Raw genomic sequence first — 19,976 nt, 5'->3', positions numbered from 1 at the left:
CGCTCAAAAACGAAAAAGCCGCCGTAGATTGGAATTTCTTTATTTTTCTGACGTAGTCATGAAATTTATTTATTGTATTGTCACGTGATGTTCTCACGTGAATTGAGAGGCCAATAAAAAGCTCAATATGAAACTTATCGTAGCACTAGTTTATGACAAACACTTCGGGTTTTACCGAAGACCCCGTATCAAATATAGATGCTCACTACTTTAGTGTTTTGTTTCAGTTTGGTCTAATCGGCAAGTCGTAATCTGATCATGTGACCCAATACTTCGCAAATAATTTCTGCAGCACTTTTCGATTATCACAAGTGACCAACAGGCTCGTCATAATTATCAGACAATTATATGTACTCCTTCAAGCTAAGGTTAAAAAATTAAACAAATTTTTACGGTAAGTTAAACATATCACTGCTAAAAGTGACAGCATTACAGCGACGATAAAACAGACGCGTAAGAACAATAGACATGGTTTCATTGAATGCGTGAAGTATATTAGTGAGAATGTTTCAACGAATAAGGTTGCATGAAAGTGTAAACAGAAACCATTTACCACAGCTACGTCACATTTGAGCCGTTTTGGAAAGCAAATCCAAACTACGGCGATCTCGTGTGGCTGCGATTAACTGTTCGTTTTTGAGCTTTTAAGAGCTTGTAATCACATTTCCACATATTTTGCAGCTACAACACAACAGAGTAAGATATGGTGAATCTTTTCATATCAAATAACTGTAATGTGAATTTTGCTGCAAGTCAACCTTTAACAGATTCAACAGAAACGAATGAGAAGCCAGAGTTGAAGTTAAATAGGTGTCTCCTAGTGCTTGATTATGCGAACATGCCATGCCTGAGCTATGCTTATTATAGGAGCCAAATGATCATCACCAACACTATCTAAAATATTACACAACAAATACCTTAATATTTCAATGTATACGCTAAAAGAGAAGACTAGAAAACTGCAATGAAACATACCATAAGTATGCAGTTTCTTACAATAAAACATACCATATGTATGTAGTTTCTTACAATGAAACATACCATAAGTATGTAGTTTCTTACAATGAAACATACCATAAGTATGTAGTTTCTTACAATGAAACATACCATAAGTATGCAGTTTCTTACAATGAAACATACCATAAGTATGCAGTTTCTTACAATGAAACATACCATAAGCATGCAGTTTCTTACAATGAAACATACCATAAGTATGCAGTTTCTTACAATGAAACATACCATAAGCATGCAGTTTCTTACAATGAAACATACCATAAGCATGCAGTTTCTTATTCAAATGCTAATTAAGTTTTGGAATATTATAAAATTTATGAAAATTCAAGTGATACGAGCAATAGCAACTTACCTCGCCAAGAATGATGCCCGATCAACAAGTATATGAGTCATCAATCATATAAAGCATCAGCAATAGAACTACTTTGTTACTATGCAGAGCTCACTTGTTTATGAATACAGTCATACCTCGACATACGAGCTTAATGCGTTCTGGGACTGGGGTCGTATATCAATGTGTTCGTAGCTCAATGCAATATTTCCTATATAAAATAACTAAATGCATATTAATCTGTTTCCATACTACAAAATACGTTTAAAAACCGGATATTAAGATGAAAAAACTTGTTTTTAATTGTTGTGATTCAGTACCAATGCTAATGAAGTGAAACAATTACCTATTTCGTGGTTATGATCTGCAATAAAACATAACAATGCTTTGTACAGTACTGTATGGAGTTCTTATCTACGAGACAAACATATTGGCTAACGGCGGTGTGAGAGACTTGACAGCAACCGAACGTTTGGTACACTAGACTTTTGTAATGCTACCTAACATAAACTTTGAATTTAACTTAAATGAATTTAGCAAAACAGACAATTAAAGCTAAGTTTTGATCTTTTAATAAACTTAACATTAATTTTGTCATTCAGCATCTTCATTTTTTACTGTTTCTGGTGTGGCGCTGTTTCTGGTGTGGCGCTGTTTCTGGTGTGGGCGCTGTTTCTGGTGTGGCGCTGTTTCTGGTGTGGCGCTGTTTCTGGTGTGGCGCTGTTTCTGGTGTGGCGCTGTTTCTGGTGTGGGCGCTGTTTCTGGTGTGGCGCTGTTTCTGGTGTGGCGCTGTTTCTGGTGTGGCGCCGTTTCTGGTGTGGCGCCGTTTCTGGTGTGGCGCTGTTTCTGGTGTGGCGCTGTTTCTGGTGTGGGCGCTGTTTCTGGTGTGGCGCTGTTTCTGGTGTGGCGCTGTTTCTGGTGTGGCGCTGTTTCTGGTGTGGCGCTGTTTCTGGTGTGGGCGCTGTTTCTGGTGTGGCGCTGTTTCTGGTGTGGCGCTGTTTCTGGTGTGGCGCTGTTTCTGGTGTGGCGCTGTTTCTGGTGTGGCGCTGTTTCTGGTGTGGCGCTGTTTGCTTCGCTTACACTATAACTTTTAGCAGACCTTATCAAAGCATTTTTTAAACTAAATGAATGAGAAAAAATGAGCGATGATGTTCTTAAAAGCGGCCTCTCGCATACTTTGCCATTAATTGGCCATTGATAACTGACTGATATGCTCATATCTAAAGGTTTTTCACGTCCTAAGACAGTAACTTGCGTGAAACTTTGCTCCTATCTCCATTTTCTCGTATGTTGGGGCACTCGTATGTCAAGGCATAACTGTATATCTTTGTAGAATCGAGTTTTTCTACAGATTTAGTTAGATATTAAAGAGACTAGTTAATTCCGTGTATCTGTAAGCCAATCCTATACAGAGTTGTCTAACAATTTAAATAGTCAAGCAAATTGTATTTAAACAAAATGAGTAATTCTATCAATAGTTGTTTTCAAAAAAATCAATAATTTTAAATCAAAATACAACTGAATGTTAAATAGAATTTACTAAGAATGTATTTGTGGTCTTCGAAGAACTGACCTACAGCAACTTTGAAGTGAATTATTTGATAAAACCATTACAAGACCGCATTACAAGACCGCATTACAAGACCGCATTACAAGACCGCATTACAAGACCGCATTACAAGAATACATTACAAGACCGCATCACAAGAATACATTACAAGACCGCATTACAAGACCACATTACAAGACCGCATTACAAGACCGCATTACAAGACCGCATTACAAGACCGCATTACAAGACTACATTACAAGACCGCATTACAAGAATACATTACAAGACCACATTACAAGAATACATTACAAGACCGCATTACAAGAATACATTACAAGACCACATTACAAGACCACATTACAATATCACATTACAAGACCACATTACAAGAATACATTACAAGACCGCATTACAAGAATACATTACAAGACCGCATTACAAGACCGCATTACAAGACCACATTACAAGACCGCATTACAATATCACATTACAAGACCACATTACAAGAATACATTACAAGACCGCATTACAAGACCACATTACAAGACCGCATTACAAGAATACATTACAAGACCGCATTACAAGACCGCATTACAAGACCGCATTACAAGACCGCATAACAAGACCGCATTACAAGAATACATTACAAGACCACATTACAAGACCACATTACAATATCACATTACAAGACCACATTACAAGAATACATTACAAGACCACATTACAAGAATACATTACAAGACCGCATTACAAGACCGCATTACAAGAATACATTACAAGACCGCATTACAAGAATACATTACAAGACCGCATTACAAGAATACATTACAAGACCACATTACAAGAATACATTACAAGACTACATTACAAGACCGCATTACAAGAATACATTACAAGACCGCATTACAAGACCACATTACAAGACCGCATTACAAGAATACATTACAAGACCGCATTACAAAACCGCATTACAAGACCGCATTACAAGACCGCATTACAAGACCGCATTACAAGACCGCATAACAAGACCGCATTACAAGACCGCATTACAAGACCGCATTACAAGAATACATTACAAGACCACATTACAATATCACATTACAAGACCACATTACAAGACCGCATTACAAGACCGCATTACAAAGAATACATTACAAGACCACATTACAAGACCACATTACAAGAATACATTACAAGACCGCATTACAAGACCACATTACAAGACCACTGATCAGCATTTAGATAGATAGACATAACAAATCCAGAAAGGTTCGAAATAAATGAGAATTACTTACTGGAGTCTGAAAGCACGAGTGGAGCCCAACAAGAAATGGACAACTTCCAAAGGTAAGAACATTCCTTTCGGTAATGGCTGCCTCAACATCATCATCTTGTACTATGACATCCTTTTTAAGCACCTTGACAGCAAAGACTTCACCAGTCATTTTCAACTCTCCCAAAAGCACCTGCACAATGTGTCAATACACACTACCAATAAATAACTGGAATCACAAAAACAAAACCCCTGAAACAAAACGTATAATTTACCAACAAATCAAGCATTTCAAACATAATTTCAGGAGCAGGCTAACCCATGGCAAAAACTAAAAATAGCTATGCTACAGACCAAAGCCAATTTCAAACAAGGAATTGTAGTGTAATGTATGTAGAAACCTTGAAGGAAACCAAGTCGACATAAACAAAGGTCGAACGATACCTTGAATTATGCAACCCTGAAATGTGCAACCAAAAAGTGAAGAGTGAAAGTTGAAAAGTGAAGACGTTGATAGAAGACTTTGTTGCTAACCAAACAAAAAGATATTAGCTATAAGGTGCCTATCAACTTGCTAAATTCAACAAGACTTGATTTACTCACAGACAAAAATCAACGTTTCTAGTAACTGAGGATGGGTGACAGAGAAACTGTAATAAGCGATAGAAGGTTCCAGGACAATGAAAAAAGAAAAATAAATAGCAGCAAAGGTTTCCAAGACTAATCCGTAAAACTAATATAATCTCAGCTGGGATTGCACATATCCATAGTTTACATATGATTTTATCGAGTACGAAATGGTCATCGCCTATCATCACCACAACCATAGAGGTGGCAATTGAACACTTGGGTGTGATTACAGCTGCAATTATAGCTCAAACACTCTGGCTGTTTATAAAAACACAGACATTTTAAACTTTGAACAAAGTTACTATTGACTAAATATATTCATCTGAGAATGGATTCTAGGAATAATTAACCAATGTATGGAATCTTTGACTTTCTCATGTAGTCATTGCTAGCGTTGTCATCCAATGTCATTCATATCGGTTTGATAAATTCAACGTTAATTTGGCTATATGAATACATTATATTAATTTATGAGTCTACTCTAGGTTTGACAGCGTAATAAATCAAATTAATAGATCTCAGGCGATATACAATCATCTGAGACGCACTCACATAATACTCTGTGAATAACAACGTCTATAAAAAAAATAATAGATGCTATGGAAGATTATCAGCTCTTATATAGGAGTAACGACGTCTATAAAGGAATAATAGCTGCTATGGAAGAATATCCGCTCTTATATAGGAGTAAGGACTTCTATAAAGGAATAATAGCTGCTATGGAAGAATATCAGCTCTTATATAGGAATAAGGACTTCTATAAAGGAATAATAGCTGCTATGGAGGATTATCAGCTCTTATATAGGAGTAAGGACTTCTATAGAGGAATAATAACTGCTATGGAGGATTATCAGCTCTTATATAGGAGTAAGGACTTTTATAAAGGAATAATAGCTGCTATGGAGGATTATCAGCTCTTATATAGGAATAAGGACTTCTATAATAGAGGAATAACAGCTGCTATGGAGGATTATCAACTCTTATATAGGAGTAAGGACTTCTATAACGGAATAATAACTGCTACGGAGGATTATCAGCTCTTATATAGGAATAAGGACTTCTATAAAGGAATAACAGCTGCTATGGAGGATTATCAGCTCTTATATAGGAATAAGGACTTCTATAGAGGAATAATAGCTGATATGGAGGATTATCAGCTCTTATATAGGAGCAAGGACTTCTATAAAGGAATAACAGCTGCTATGGAGGATTATCAGATCTTATATAGGAATAAGGACTTCTATAAAGGAATAACAGCTGCTATGGAGGATTATCAGCTCTTATATAGGAATAAGGACTTCTATAGAGGAATAATAACTGCTACGGAGGATTATCAGCTCTTATATAGGAATAAGGACTTCTATAAAGGAATAACAGCTGCTATGGAGGATTATCAGCTCTTATATAGGAGTAAGGACTTCTATAAAGGAATAATAGCTGCTATGGAGGATTATCAGCTCTTATATAGGAATAAGGACTTCTATAATAGATGAATAACAGCTGCTATGGAAGATTATCAACTCTTATATAGGAGTAAGGACTTCTATAACGGAATAATAACTGCTACGGAGGATTATCAGCTCTTATATAGGAATAAGGACTTCTATAGAGGAATAATAGCTGATATGGAGGATTATCAGCTCTTATATAGGAGTAATGACTTCTATAAAGGAATAATAGTAGGAAGTGACATTTGTGCAAGCACCTCATCACAAGCTATATAACATCAATGACCTCTGTAGACTTGCAGCAGGAAGCAGAGCATGTGTAAGGCGTTGCTGTAAACAAAGCTTTATATGACACCTTTTGTATAAGCTGCTCAAGGCTCTAGGCTCCCTCATAGAGGGAATGTAGCAGTATTAATAACATACCGCTACATTCATAGAGGGAATGTAGCAGTATTGATAACATACCGCTACATTCATAGAGGGAATGTAGCAGTATTTATAACATACTGCTAATTCCATAGAGGGAATGGCAAACCTTTCCAAAGCTGCCCCTTCCAATCACAGAGGTGAAGTTAAAATCGTCTACACAGGGCAGATTGTCATAGTTAATCTTCGCCCTCCCGATCACTGTTTTCTTCTCCTCCAAAGACTTGTCCTAAAATATGACTTCAGCTGGCATATGCAATAACAGCAGCTCCCTAGACGCATATTATTTAGCTTTTGTATCCCGAAGCTATTTGACAAGTGGGATAGGCATGACGTAGTCATTGAATATAGCCCTAATTGTCGCTACCAGATTCTGCCAACAAACAAGCAGTCATCCGGTAGCTTTCTTCAGCAGTGACTTTTACAAATGATAGACCAAGTCCACTTACTAAGCAGCTAGTTGATAAGCCGAATTTAGGGAATCTATATACATGTCTGCTAAATGTGACAGAATAGAGGCCTTATTGACTTATTAACTATCTGATACTACTTGGATAACTAATATGGATAACTAATAATGTAGACAATGAAGACGATGAAATATAATGAAAGGACTAGTAATGAAGAATGATATGCGGAGGAGCTACAAATAGATGGCAAACGGAATAGGGAACTGGACACTTACTAGATGATAAGGTTCCTGTGACACGACCACCGCTGATAGTTTAGGCTCTATCTAAACAGCTATGGACTGTACAGACAATATGTTCACTTGTACAAAGCACACAACAACATACTTACTTCTGATGCTTCCAATTTCTCTGACTAAAACCACGATAGAAGATGTTTTTGCCATATCCATGGCATTTCTTGGAAAGAGGCTTATTGGTCACTGTTTGAGGTTTAATCATTTAAATGTAATGAGTAAATTTGAAAATATTTTAAATTTAACTGTGCTTTTTCACACTCACATGAACAACTTTATTACCTAAGTTTAAAAAGCTAGCGAAAGGTTTAAAAAACAACAAAAATATCTTCCTGATCTCCTAGAGATCAGATTAAACAAGTTGTGTATAACTTTGAGTACATTTATGAAATCGAGGTGCCAGTAAACTCATGATGTATTGCATATGCAATATTTACGAAAATATTGATATTTTCAATATATTGCAACTGTGAATCAAACCTTTAAAAAATATACTTCATACATTTTTTAATTGATCTAAAAAATATACTTTGTATATTTTTTAGATAAATTTTTTTATAAAATATACTTTGTATATTTTTTAAAGAATTATGCCAAATTCCATGCCCATTTACCTTCTACCTTTCCCAATAAATGTAGAGTAACAAATAATTTAACTTTTTATATCTGTTGATAAGATGTATTTGGTTTAATGCTATGCATAATTACACATGTAATTACATGATTACACATGTAATTACACGATTACACATGTAATTACACGATTACACTGTAATTACCCACGTAATTACACGTGTAATTACATGATCACATAACACATCTATTCACCGGAAGCCTTTATTGTAACAATATTAGCTGTGGAACAAATTAAACAACACAGAATGTATACTTATAAGTGATTATTTATTAGTTATTTATTAATGTATACTTATTAGAGCGGATAAACATACGCCGAGGTTAGTTAGCAGTTTATTTCATCTGTACTACAGCTACAATAAATAACACTTTAGTACTGTAGATAATTGCGCAAAATTACTGACTGCGCACATTATAGAAGGCTGTAAACATATGTAAAAATTACTGAATGCACACATTATAGAAGGCTGTAAACATATGTAAAAATTACTGAATACGCACATTATAGAAGGCTGTAAACATATGTAAAAATGACTGAATACGCACATTATAGAAGGCTGTAAACATATGCAAAAATTACTGAATACGCACATTATAGAAGGCTGTAAACATATGTAAAAATTACTGAATACGCACATTATAGAAGGCTGTAAACATATGTAAAAATTAAAATAGTAAACGAATGAATATTAAAAAGAGGCTTCTAGAGACAGGGTATAAAAGTGCAGCCTCAGTTTTGTGGACGTCTTCAGTTTTGTGGACGTAGCTCACTCTAAAACTAGCTCAAGTCTAGCTAACTTTTGGATTTTTCCTCTCTTTTCTTGTTTGCTTCCTCCATTTTTACTTGAAAAACTTTGATTCGTCAACAAACTTTGAACATTATAATATAATAATATTATACGTTCGACAACTACTTATGCTGGTTATTAAGCATTTACATGAATTATTCATTGCATACTAAAAAATGATATATTTTAAGTAATTGTGAGTAAAGGCTTGAGCGGAAATGCATGCTAGAGTGGAAATGCAAAACTTGCTAAGCGCGAGCCCAAACGCATGATTCATGTTTTAATGTGAATTATTTATCATCATTTGCCACTTTAGCAATTGAACAGTAAATCTGTCAACATTATCATTTTAGTTACATCAATGGCTAAATCACTTTGCTAATTTAAGGTGCATCATTTTGTATCTGTTTGAACATTTTATAGAACTTTACTCAAAACATTTTGAAATTTGTTACACCAAACAAATCTTATCCCAAATACAATTACATTGTTAATTGTTTATCATTTTTTATCTGTTGAAAATCTGTTACATGCTGCTGACTATCCTTGAAAGAATTATTAAGCGATGATTCAGAAGTCAGCGATGCTAAATATTATTTGAATGTTTGTTTTTCCTTTTTTCAAACTTGTATAAGTATAACCAAATCAACAAATCCAGAATCGCCCTTTTCACAATAAACCAGCAATAAAAAAACAAATATTCGTTTGAGTTTTTACTATGTAGGCTTATATGAAGCATTGTGTAGGCGCAGTAAGAAAGCACGAGTTGACAGCATCTGAACACAGCATCCGAACAAAGCATCCGACAACACCATCCGAACACACTATTTAACATACCATCCGAAAACACAATCCGAACTAGTGTTGGGCCGGTATATAATTTAGTGCTGGATAGGATATCCTTGCAGTTTTTTTATCGGTTTTCCCGGTGTCGGTATCCTCGGTGTTTACCATCTTCGGTATCCTTTGCCAACTAAGAAAGTTCGGTATTGTCGGTATTGTAGTTCGGTATATGGTTTTCAGTGTGTGTTTAACCTCAGCTTACCTACAGCCCATTTTTATATAACACAGGTGGGGGATGAATCAAATATAAAACTTATAAGTATATCAGACATATCAAATATCAAACGGGGGTTTTATCAAATATAAAACGTAATATGCATTTTATATTTGATAAAATATAAAACGTATATTACGTTTTACATTTTATCAATGTAAGACGTAATATAATACTAGATACCTATAGGTAAGCGTGGTAATGTTCGTTGAAGAAAAAGTTATAATATAATTCGGATGTGTTGTGTTTTCAGAATGTCTGAGAAAAAAGTTGTGATTTTCAATGTGCACTGAGCGACTCTTTTTGATTAGCGTGTTCCTCAAAGATTTTGCTAATATCCATAACATCAATTGACGCGCGATTTTTCTTTTTTCATATTTTTCATTTCTTTCTCATTCCGTTACATAGCGACTGTGGGCGAGACGTCAAATGAGCTCATTCATAAGCAGCTCATTGTGCAGGAGATTCTCTCGCGCACACATCGCTGGTAATGCCTGTCAAATACAAAAATCTTTCCGGATAACCAATTACCGATAGGCTTTCACGGATAAATACCGATCATATCAAACCGGCCACGGATAACTAGCTGTCACCGAAAATGATTGGTTCTCCGGATACCGATAATCACTCGGTGTCGGTAAAAGCGGATAACTTCTTACCGGCCCAACACTAATCCGAACACACCATCGGAACACACCATCTGAACACACCATCTGAACACACCATCTGAACACACCATCTGAACACACCATCTGAACATACCATCTGAACACACCATCTGAACACACCATCTGAACACACCATCTGAACATACCATCTGAACATACCATCTGAACACACCATCACATATAGAGAATCATATCTAAGTGGGTGTATCACATTTCAAAGGAGAAGAACTTACTACTGTAGAAAGGTTGTACTACAGTTTAAAGCTGAGTTGTTAAATTAATGTGCTGGTTGGCATTAAAACAACAAATTATGAACAATGGTATTGATTATAAACTTGTGAGAAATATTTTAAATTTTAGCTATAAAAATGATAAGTCAGTCCTAAGATTGACAATAAAATAGCTAAGCATAATTCAAATGATGCACAGTAGGGCTGCGACATCCATATTGTTAATGAATTTAAAAATTGACATTTGAAATTTACACTGGCAAATTCCAGGATATTCTTGAAGTTTTTCTGTACCAAACACCTTTTAAAAGATTTGATGGAGATTCTTACCTCATACTTGCGCCTTAACTCAGCAATACTTAGAGAGACGTCATCGACGGCAGGTACATTGTAATATTTTCCTAAAAGTAAACAACCCTTACGGCGCATTATTCAAAACCTCATCATCTGTTACAAGAGTGACAACTAAACTATTATACACACTCCTCATCATCTGTTACAAGAGTGACAAATAAACTATTATACAAACTCCTCATCATACATTACAAGAGTGACGACTAAACTATTATACAAACTCCTCATCATCTGTTACAAGAGTGACGACTAAACTATTATACACACCCCTCATCATCTGTTACAAAAGAGCAACTGTTACAACTGAACTATTATACACACTCCTCATCATCTGTTACAAGAAAGACAACTAAACTATTTTACACCCCCCCCCCCCTCATCATCAGTTGCAAGAAAGAAAACTAAGCTATTATACTCACCCTCTTCCTGGTTAAGAAGTTTATACCACCCTCGGCTATTATCTGGACCCTTCAGCAACTCGGAAACTCCAAATGACAAGGAGCCCATAAAGTCATTGCGGGAGGTCCTGTCCCAGTCCCACACCTCTATACTCACTCGTGAAGCCTTGTCTTTTTCGAGTACTTGACTAGAAGAAAGGGAGTCGTGCCAGTTTATGTTGACAATGGTAACAATGGTAACAAGTAAAAATAAGAAATAGGAATTACTATAGTATTTTACTCATTAAAAGATGATATATGAAACATGGCGTGGTCAGTTTTGTCCATCCTAGCCTAAGGTCCTCAGTGACAGTTGAGCAGTAACATTCATAGCCTGTTCACACATTGTAGAAAAAATATGAGTTTCTTATGTACCTCATTGGCTCCTTTATACTATTCATGGTGTTCACATAGAACACTTTTTAGAGTTAGGGATTTTAAAATGATCTTGTTCTCTGAACGTGGCGCTTCTGATGTGCTAATCATCAAAAGGCTTATGCATTATACTTATGCTTTCCAAAAGTCAAACACATAGACGAGAAAAGAAGAAGTTCTGTCCACCGAAATTAAATACAAAATAACAAAAAAAGCTCTAGATTTAATCTTTTAAATCAAATACAAAAGAGGTTTAAAAAGTCGAATTTAACCTTAATTGATGACACAACTGTTTTATAACAGCTTGGTCCTGATTTCTAAAATTCCTGTCTGTAATCAAAGTTGACCAGCTAAACCGAATAAGATATCTAAAACCATGTTAGAATATATCTCAATGGGGATACCGAAAATTAATTCTATGCTATATTCAAAGGTAGAACATTGGCTCTGAAGCTCTGCATGTGGGAAGGAAACTTGAAAATTCCATCCAAGTTAACATCTTTTATTTCTTTCCAAATGCAAACAGAATTGTAAAGGAGTAGTTTGTGAAATTCTCAATGATTGGATAAGAAAATGGTAAATATAATATAATAGAGTTAGGTGAGGGCTATGCAACCATTTGGGTTACCACTCAGTTTCTTTTAGCAATCCAGCGAAACTGCATGCAACTGTTATATAAAAAATCATATAATGTTCTACTATTACTAGATTACAGCTGGTATTTGCATTAAATCATTATAAAGTAAATAGATTCGATAAAGCAGTCAGTTATTTTGCTCATTCCAACAGATACGCATTAATGTAAAACTGTTTTCATAAAATATCTGTCAACTACACATAAGTTCACAGCTCACACTCAAATGTAAAACTGTTATCATAAAATATCTGTCAACTACACATAAGTTCACAGCTCACACTCAAATGTAAAACTGTTATCATAGAATATCTGTCAACTACACATAAGTTCACAGCTCACACTCAAATGTAAAACTGTTATCATAAAATATCTGTCAACTACACATAAGTTCACAGCTCACACTCAAATGTAAAACTGTTATCATAAAATATCTGTCAACTACACATAAGTTCACAGCTCACACTCAAATGCTTAAAATCACAACCACTACTTGAAACTGCATGCAAAGTTCATGTCAAAAATTATGCCGTAAACCCACTGAAAATATTAAAGCAGTAAATACAGATGTTAATATCATCAAGTGACAGAAATCCTACTTATGTTCTCCTAACAATCTTTATGGATACAAATAGAGCTTGAAATATCAGGCAAACGTTATCTATGGGTAAGATATAGCAAAAGAAGATAATCCCATACAGAGCATTAATGTTGAATTTAGGTTCTGGGCAGACAATGTTGATACGTGAAAAAGCCACGGCGCTTCCCTCACTGACCTACCATACAGGATGAATTTATTCGCGAAGTTATATTTCGCGAAAATTGTCTTTTCATGCATATTCGCGGATGAATTTATTCACGGCTGAAAACTGCCACTTTCTAGGAAAAGTTAACTCTATTGCGGCTAGTAATAGAGTTATCCCTACGCATGCGCACACCGGGTGTTCTGGTTTATATTTAGCTTACAACTGTGAGGCGATCAAGCTAAGCTACGGTAAACAATTTTTGCTGCGTCCAGAGGTTTTCATGAATATTCATTGCTTTGGAGGCCTTTGATAAGCCAACAACTTGTGGTAAGTAATAAGTTTTTTTAAACCCTTTACTAAATTAATAATTGAATTTTACTTTAGTAAAACGCAATATTTATTTTTTCCATCCCTACCGCTTTGTTATTCGTTTTAGTGTGAGAAAGAGCCCAATAATCTACACGAACCATTGGCAGTAAAGCTAATAAACGCAGACTGCGCAACGGTTGGTCATCTACCCCGTGAAATAGTATAGTAAGCAGCTTTTTCATCATACCCGGAGGTACAATGACTGCAAGGGTGGTGGATGTTATTCCTAAAAGATCACCAATCATTCAGGGATGTCTTGAAATTGAAGTAACATCAGCTGCTAACGAGGAGAATATATCTGTTTTAAAAAAGGAACAAGAACGCCTTTACGATCACAAACTTTTGGCCAACCAGCAGAACGTTGCAATAGTAGGCCACGCGGAGAGTTCTGATGATAACTTCCTTACTAGTCATGTAGTAGCGAGAGAATCGCCTTCAACATCTACCCAAGACAGTGACAGCGACAGAGCTGCTATTACCAAAATAACTAGTCAGAGAGCACCATTACACGCTAGTATTCACTTATCAAGAGTACCAGTTTAATTTTATTGCTAGACAACCGCCATATAGACTAAACTGTTTATATTTACTCCATTCATCGTTTGTAAAATTTTATTTGTATTTGAAATATTTTATTTGTACACTCAAGTTTGTAATAAATTATAATATATCTATACATGAAATAAAATATATAATTTAATCATGCTTGCTACAGCGATATCAAGGAGTTGTTGTCGATGAAGGGGTCTAGGTTGACTGGTTGCTTCTCTGCCAATATTCCTGCCTTGATGAATATTACTACTTGTCTCTAGTTTTCGTAATCGGAGTAGGTTGTTTCATTCTCAATCTGCAGTAAACACAAAAAAGAAAAATATTAACGAGTGTTAAGGAAGTACAAAAACAATAGCTAAAGTATTTAATGAAAGCGATCAGTTTTTAAACAAAAGAATTAACTAATGCAGTTAGTTATGGAAAAACGTATCTGCACTGCAAATCAAATGCATACCATAATGTCCAGATCAGAATCATGATCGTCCTCAACTTCGGCAAAAGAGATTGATGGAGTTGATTTCAATGTAAAAAGACTAGGAGAGCTTTTTTGCGATGATGAAGCCATGCCGGATAACTTGTGAAAACCTTGAATAATTCTGTAAAGTTTGATGCAATGGCAATAAAGCTTGAAGCTCGGTGATGATTTTAAAAAAGTTTTGGAACTCGGCTACGTTTAGTACTTTCGCCTAGCGGCTATTTTTGCGATGACGCCATTTTGCATATCTTGTGACAACCTTGAATAATTTTGTAAAGAAATGTGATGCATTGGCAATGGCGTTAGCTCAAAGCCCAGGCAATGATTTTAAAAATGTTTTGGAACTCAACTACGTTTAGTATTTATATTAAAAACTAGCCTAGCAGCTAGTTTTTAATTTGATGCAGTAGTTATTCTCCCTTGTGATTAAAAATAGAACTAATTATTTACGGAATTAAATAATTCGCGGAATTGACTGTTCGCGAAATCGCGAATTTTTATGACCAACGAATATTTTCATCCTGTAGGGTATGCTAGTTAAATTGATTGGTTTTATAGTGCATTTAAAGGCCAACAGCCCATCAAATATTTGCGCACTGTAAAATAGAGCAGCTGTCTCAAAGTTACTAGTCTTACTAGTCTTATAAACTTGTAGATCAAATCATAATTATAAACTACCAGCGTAGGAGATTTGTATAGAAACTCATGCAATTTCAGTATTGTTGTGTCTAAGGCCTGGCTGCCACTGTTGTGTCTAAGGCCTGGCTGCCACTGTTGTGTCTAAGACCTGGCTGACACGTGGTGCAGATATTTGCTACGATTACACTACTACGGTTACACTACTACGGTTACACTACTACGGTTATACTACTACGATTACACTACTACGGTTACACTACTACGGTTACACTACTACGATTACACTACTACGATTACACACCAACACTACTAACAATGAGTTGTGTTAACAAATAAATTAACTAATGAGAGATTTTGACAGTCGAATCGTGTGAAGGGCATGATATTCTTGCTGGATTTTTTGTCAGAATGTTTGTCTAATGTAGATAATCATCGATTTGTGATGACAATTCAGAATGTTTGTCTAATGTAGATAATCGTCGATTTGTGATGACAATTCAGAATGTTTGGCTAATGTAGATAATCGTCGATTTGTGATGACAATAATATTTGTGCAGATATCTACATCGCTATATTCTGCTCAACATCTTCTGAAAATCGTAAAAATAGACAAACTGGTAACTCACTCTCAAAATGATTTTAACTAGGACTGCTGCCAAAGCAAGCAGAAATGGGGCTGCTGCCAAAGCAAGCAGAAGTGGGGCTGCTGCCAAAGTAATAATAACCGGGACTGCTGCCAAAGCAAGCAAAAGTGGGGCTGCTGCCAAAGAAATAATAACCGGGCCTGCTGCCAAAGCAAGCAGAAGTGGGGCTGCTGCCAAAGAAATAATAACCGGGCCTGCTGCCAAAGCTGAATACCAAGCTGATTTAATTGTTGATGGTAGACGCAAGTGAGATCACCAACGATGTATTACTGTGGTTAACAATTCAGCTGTGTGAGGTGAGGCAATGCCGCTGTGAGGGATTCCAGCTCTATTCTCTTTATATGACTTAATTCATGCTTTTGAAAATGACTGCAAAGGTCTCAGCGGCGATCTGCTTCAGTATACTGGCTGCATCAGTTCATATTGGCCTTGATCGCTGACACAAATCATAGCTTAGAAAATGCAATGATTGAGATGCAAGTAGGGCCAATAGAACCTCTCACCAGCCATCTGCCAGTTTTACATTGACACTTAGAGAAAATGGCCCATCCCAACTTAGGTTTGGCCTGCAGGGCCTCATTGTCTGATAAAGCGGAGCGTACTTCTACACAGCCTTTGGGTATACTGATTACGCTAATTTGCAGAAAGGTTTTCAATTGATTTTTGTGAGGAAGAGGAATGAGACTAAGAAGTTGATTTTCACCACTTACATCCCAAAGGACTCTCTCCATTCCGGGTTGAGTGAAGCTTTAATCGTTCTAGTTTTGTATTTGCTACCGTGTATGTGCTTTGAATTGTTCGTGGCAGCATCTATGAGCTTCAGCTTCACATATGGGTCTGCGAGCCCGTTTGGGTCCATAGGTATCAGGTTTCGTGCTTTCACCACTGCAATACAACCCCTAATACTGCAATATCAACCATACAATTTATATGTACATGGCAAGTGATATGATGACCCTTAGCCAAGTGCGTCAAGCTCTTCACAAAATTCTAAAATCAGTGATTCTATAATCGCTGGTTCTAGAACTACTGACCAGCATTATTTTAATAGGAAATAAGCAGCAACAGAGAACTTAAAATTACGCCTAGTAAGTGGGTGGGTAGCAACACAATTTAACCTCTGTAGCAACTAATGTGCCTTGACCTTGAATATCCAACAGATAAAACAAATTTTTGTAAATTTAGAAAATGAGTTTCGCGCCTCTCTGTAATTAAAATGTAATCAAGAAAGGTGAGACTGAAAAAGGCAAAAAGGCAACTACTATTGCATGGGAATATAATATATGTACAAGTGAATAGCATTGTTGCTACTATTGCATGGGAATATAATATATGTACAAGTGAATAGCATTGTTGCTACTATTGCATGGGAATATAATATATGTACAAGTGAATAGCATTGTTGCTACTATTGCATGGGAATATAATATATGTACAAGTGAATAGCATTGTTGCTACTATTGCATGGGAATATAATATATGTACAAGTGAATAGCATTGTTGCTACTGTTGCATGGGAATATAATATATGTACAAGTGAATAGCATTGTTGCTACTATTGCATGGGAATATAATATATGTACAAGTGAATAGCATTGTTGCTACTATTGCATGGGAATATAATATATGTACAAGTGAATAGCATTGTTGCTACTATTGCATGGGAATATAATATATGTACAAGTGAATAGCATTGTTGCTACTATTGCATGGGAATATAATATATGTACAAGTGAATAGCATTGTTGCTACTATTGCATGGGAATATAATATATGTACAAGTGAATAGCATTGTTGCTACTATTGCATGGGAATATAATATATGTACAAGTGAATAGCATTGTTGCTACTATTGCATGGGAATATAATATATGTACAAGTGAATAGCATTGTTGCTACTATTGCATGGGAATATAATATATGTACAAGTGAATAGCATTGTTGCTACTATTGCACGGGAATATAATGTATGTACAAGTGAATAGCACTGTTGCATAAGGCTGGTTGACATAGCAACCGCTAAAAAATCAGTGAGAGAAGAGAGCACCCAATAAATGATAAAATATAGCAGCGTATCAAAACAGCATAGCAAGTGACAGCCTATCCTACGAGTGCCACTCAGAATGCCAGCAAGTAATCTCAACACGGTCAGAAACTGGAGCATGGCTGCTGTCAGATGCTACCAACATGCACTAGTCATACACCGTCTCCTAGCTCTCCTAGCGTTATGATGCTACTAGTAGTCTCTACTTAATGTAGTTGTAGGTTATTTGCTGCAGAAAATATAAATGCTGAGAGAGACAAGACACTCGAGTTACCTGAGAAGCCCTGACGCATTATCTGTAAGCATTCAGAATACTCACAACATTGACTTCATTTGCAGATCTTTTGAGCATCTTGAGAATCCACACACTGTGGATTCTCAAGGGTTGACTAAATTCAAAGGAATTTTACTGAATTCATGGATTTATAGCTACTCTTATAAAACCAAACTGGCATGACATACCGTAGTCAAAACAACCATTTCTTCTAAACCATAGATATATAAACCTAGATTGGCCAATTGATAATAGCTATTCCCATTGGTTGCCTTGTCAGACATAAATAGCATGACGTTATGTCATTTTATTGTACCTAATGCTTGGCTGCACTGTTGTTTACAATGGAGCTAATGAGGAGAAGGCGACAAAATCATATTTACTTTCACATAAAAACTTTTTTGGATACATAATCCAGTAAGCCAAGGCGATTCTGTGATGATATCTGATAACCACCATAGATTAAAACTATAAAAGTTATGAAATGTTGCACACAAATCATGAGCCATCAGAGCTTTATTTGCCACCTCCTATCTTTTTGCCTTCCCGCTTCAAGAAGTAGTGGGAAGGGGAAAAGAGAGAAGAGGGAAAGGAGATGGGGGCAAATAGCCCACCCACCCGAAGAGCCAGACCCTGGCTAAGTAAATAGACTAATATCATGCTGAACTAAACATGACTAAATATGATGAGTATGCAAGTATGTCTTAAGTCAAAAATGAGCCAGAATGATTATTTTACAACTGGCTATGTATCTCGATCACTAAAGCTGAAGTGTAATAATTGTATCACTAGCATCGTAGATGTTACCAACTATGATGTCAACCAACGAATTCCCTAATCCCAGTTAAGAATCGTGGTGGCTTGACTTTGTCTTAGCCTGTGGTGATTGAGGTTTGCAACCACAGTGAGAAAGCGATGAGAGTGTTGCTTAGTAGTGCTGGGTTGGTGACAAACTTTCCCAGGCTAGCACTAATTGCCACCATGGAGAGGTTGCTCAGGTTCAATATCACGCTATTGTTTAAAGAATAGAGAAAGCATAATATTATTATGCTTTATTAGTTATCTTGAGGTGTTGACTGATGTTCTAAAAAAAGAATCAAGGAGATTGACCCACTAGAAGCTGAGATATAGCCAGCCAAACACAGATCTACCTAATAACGAATCAGAGGAAAACCCTTCGAAAATCCTGAGAATTGTGATGTATGAAATCGACTTATTGGTCATGTGCCGGAGTTGCGCACCCTTACCGCCGTTACATATAATGATTGTTTTGGCTACGAGATGTGAAACGCTTCTCGCGATAATAAAGAATTTACAGACTAGCGCTGGTTTCTCAAGAAAATCAAGCAAGCATTGTGTGGTAAAGGCATTTGCCCACAACCCCTCGCCATGATTTTTCAAAACAGAAGAGCAGATATTGACTATTGCGCTTCAAATTTTAACTCGATCTCCACGGATATGCTCCGAAGAACCTCTGTTCAACGAACGGCGCGTGCATAGTCTATATGCGACATCCGCGATTTGCAGTTTGTTTAGAATAAGAAATGGGAATGTGAATTTCTGTTCATTCATCATTTTTCTACTGTGTACCTACTGCAGCATTCAGTTGATTTTTATGATTATCGTCACTATTAACAGACTGTAAGTTCACTACAGCCATAATTTTAAAAAGAC

At 36.2% G+C, this 19,976-nt stretch overlaps 1 protein-coding gene across 1 annotated transcript in view; it reads right to left on the bottom strand.

Annotated features, from left to right (window-relative positions):
- LOC137389789 (calcium-dependent protein kinase C-like) overlaps positions 1-19,976 on the bottom strand; it is an 84,126-nt gene that overhangs the window by 13,998 nt on the left and 50,152 nt on the right. The window contains exons 7-11 of the mRNA XM_068075888.1: positions 16,695-16,869; positions 11,533-11,699; positions 11,090-11,160; positions 6,784-6,903; positions 4,193-4,363 (exon numbers count right to left, since the gene is read on the bottom strand). Of these exons, the coding sequence (XP_067931989.1) occupies positions 4,193-4,363; positions 6,784-6,903; positions 11,090-11,160; positions 11,533-11,699; positions 16,695-16,869 (704 nt within the window). The remainder of the gene's footprint in view (positions 1-4,192; positions 4,364-6,783; positions 6,904-11,089; positions 11,161-11,532; positions 11,700-16,694; positions 16,870-19,976) is intronic.

This window comes from Watersipora subatra, chromosome 3 (genome assembly GCF_963576615.1).
Source record: "Watersipora subatra chromosome 3, tzWatSuba1.1, whole genome shotgun sequence".
In the NCBI taxonomy this organism is placed as follows: Eukaryota; Metazoa; Bryozoa; class Gymnolaemata; order Cheilostomatida; family Watersiporidae; genus Watersipora; species Watersipora subatra.
This window is presented reverse-complemented; position numbering and strand designations above follow the sequence as displayed.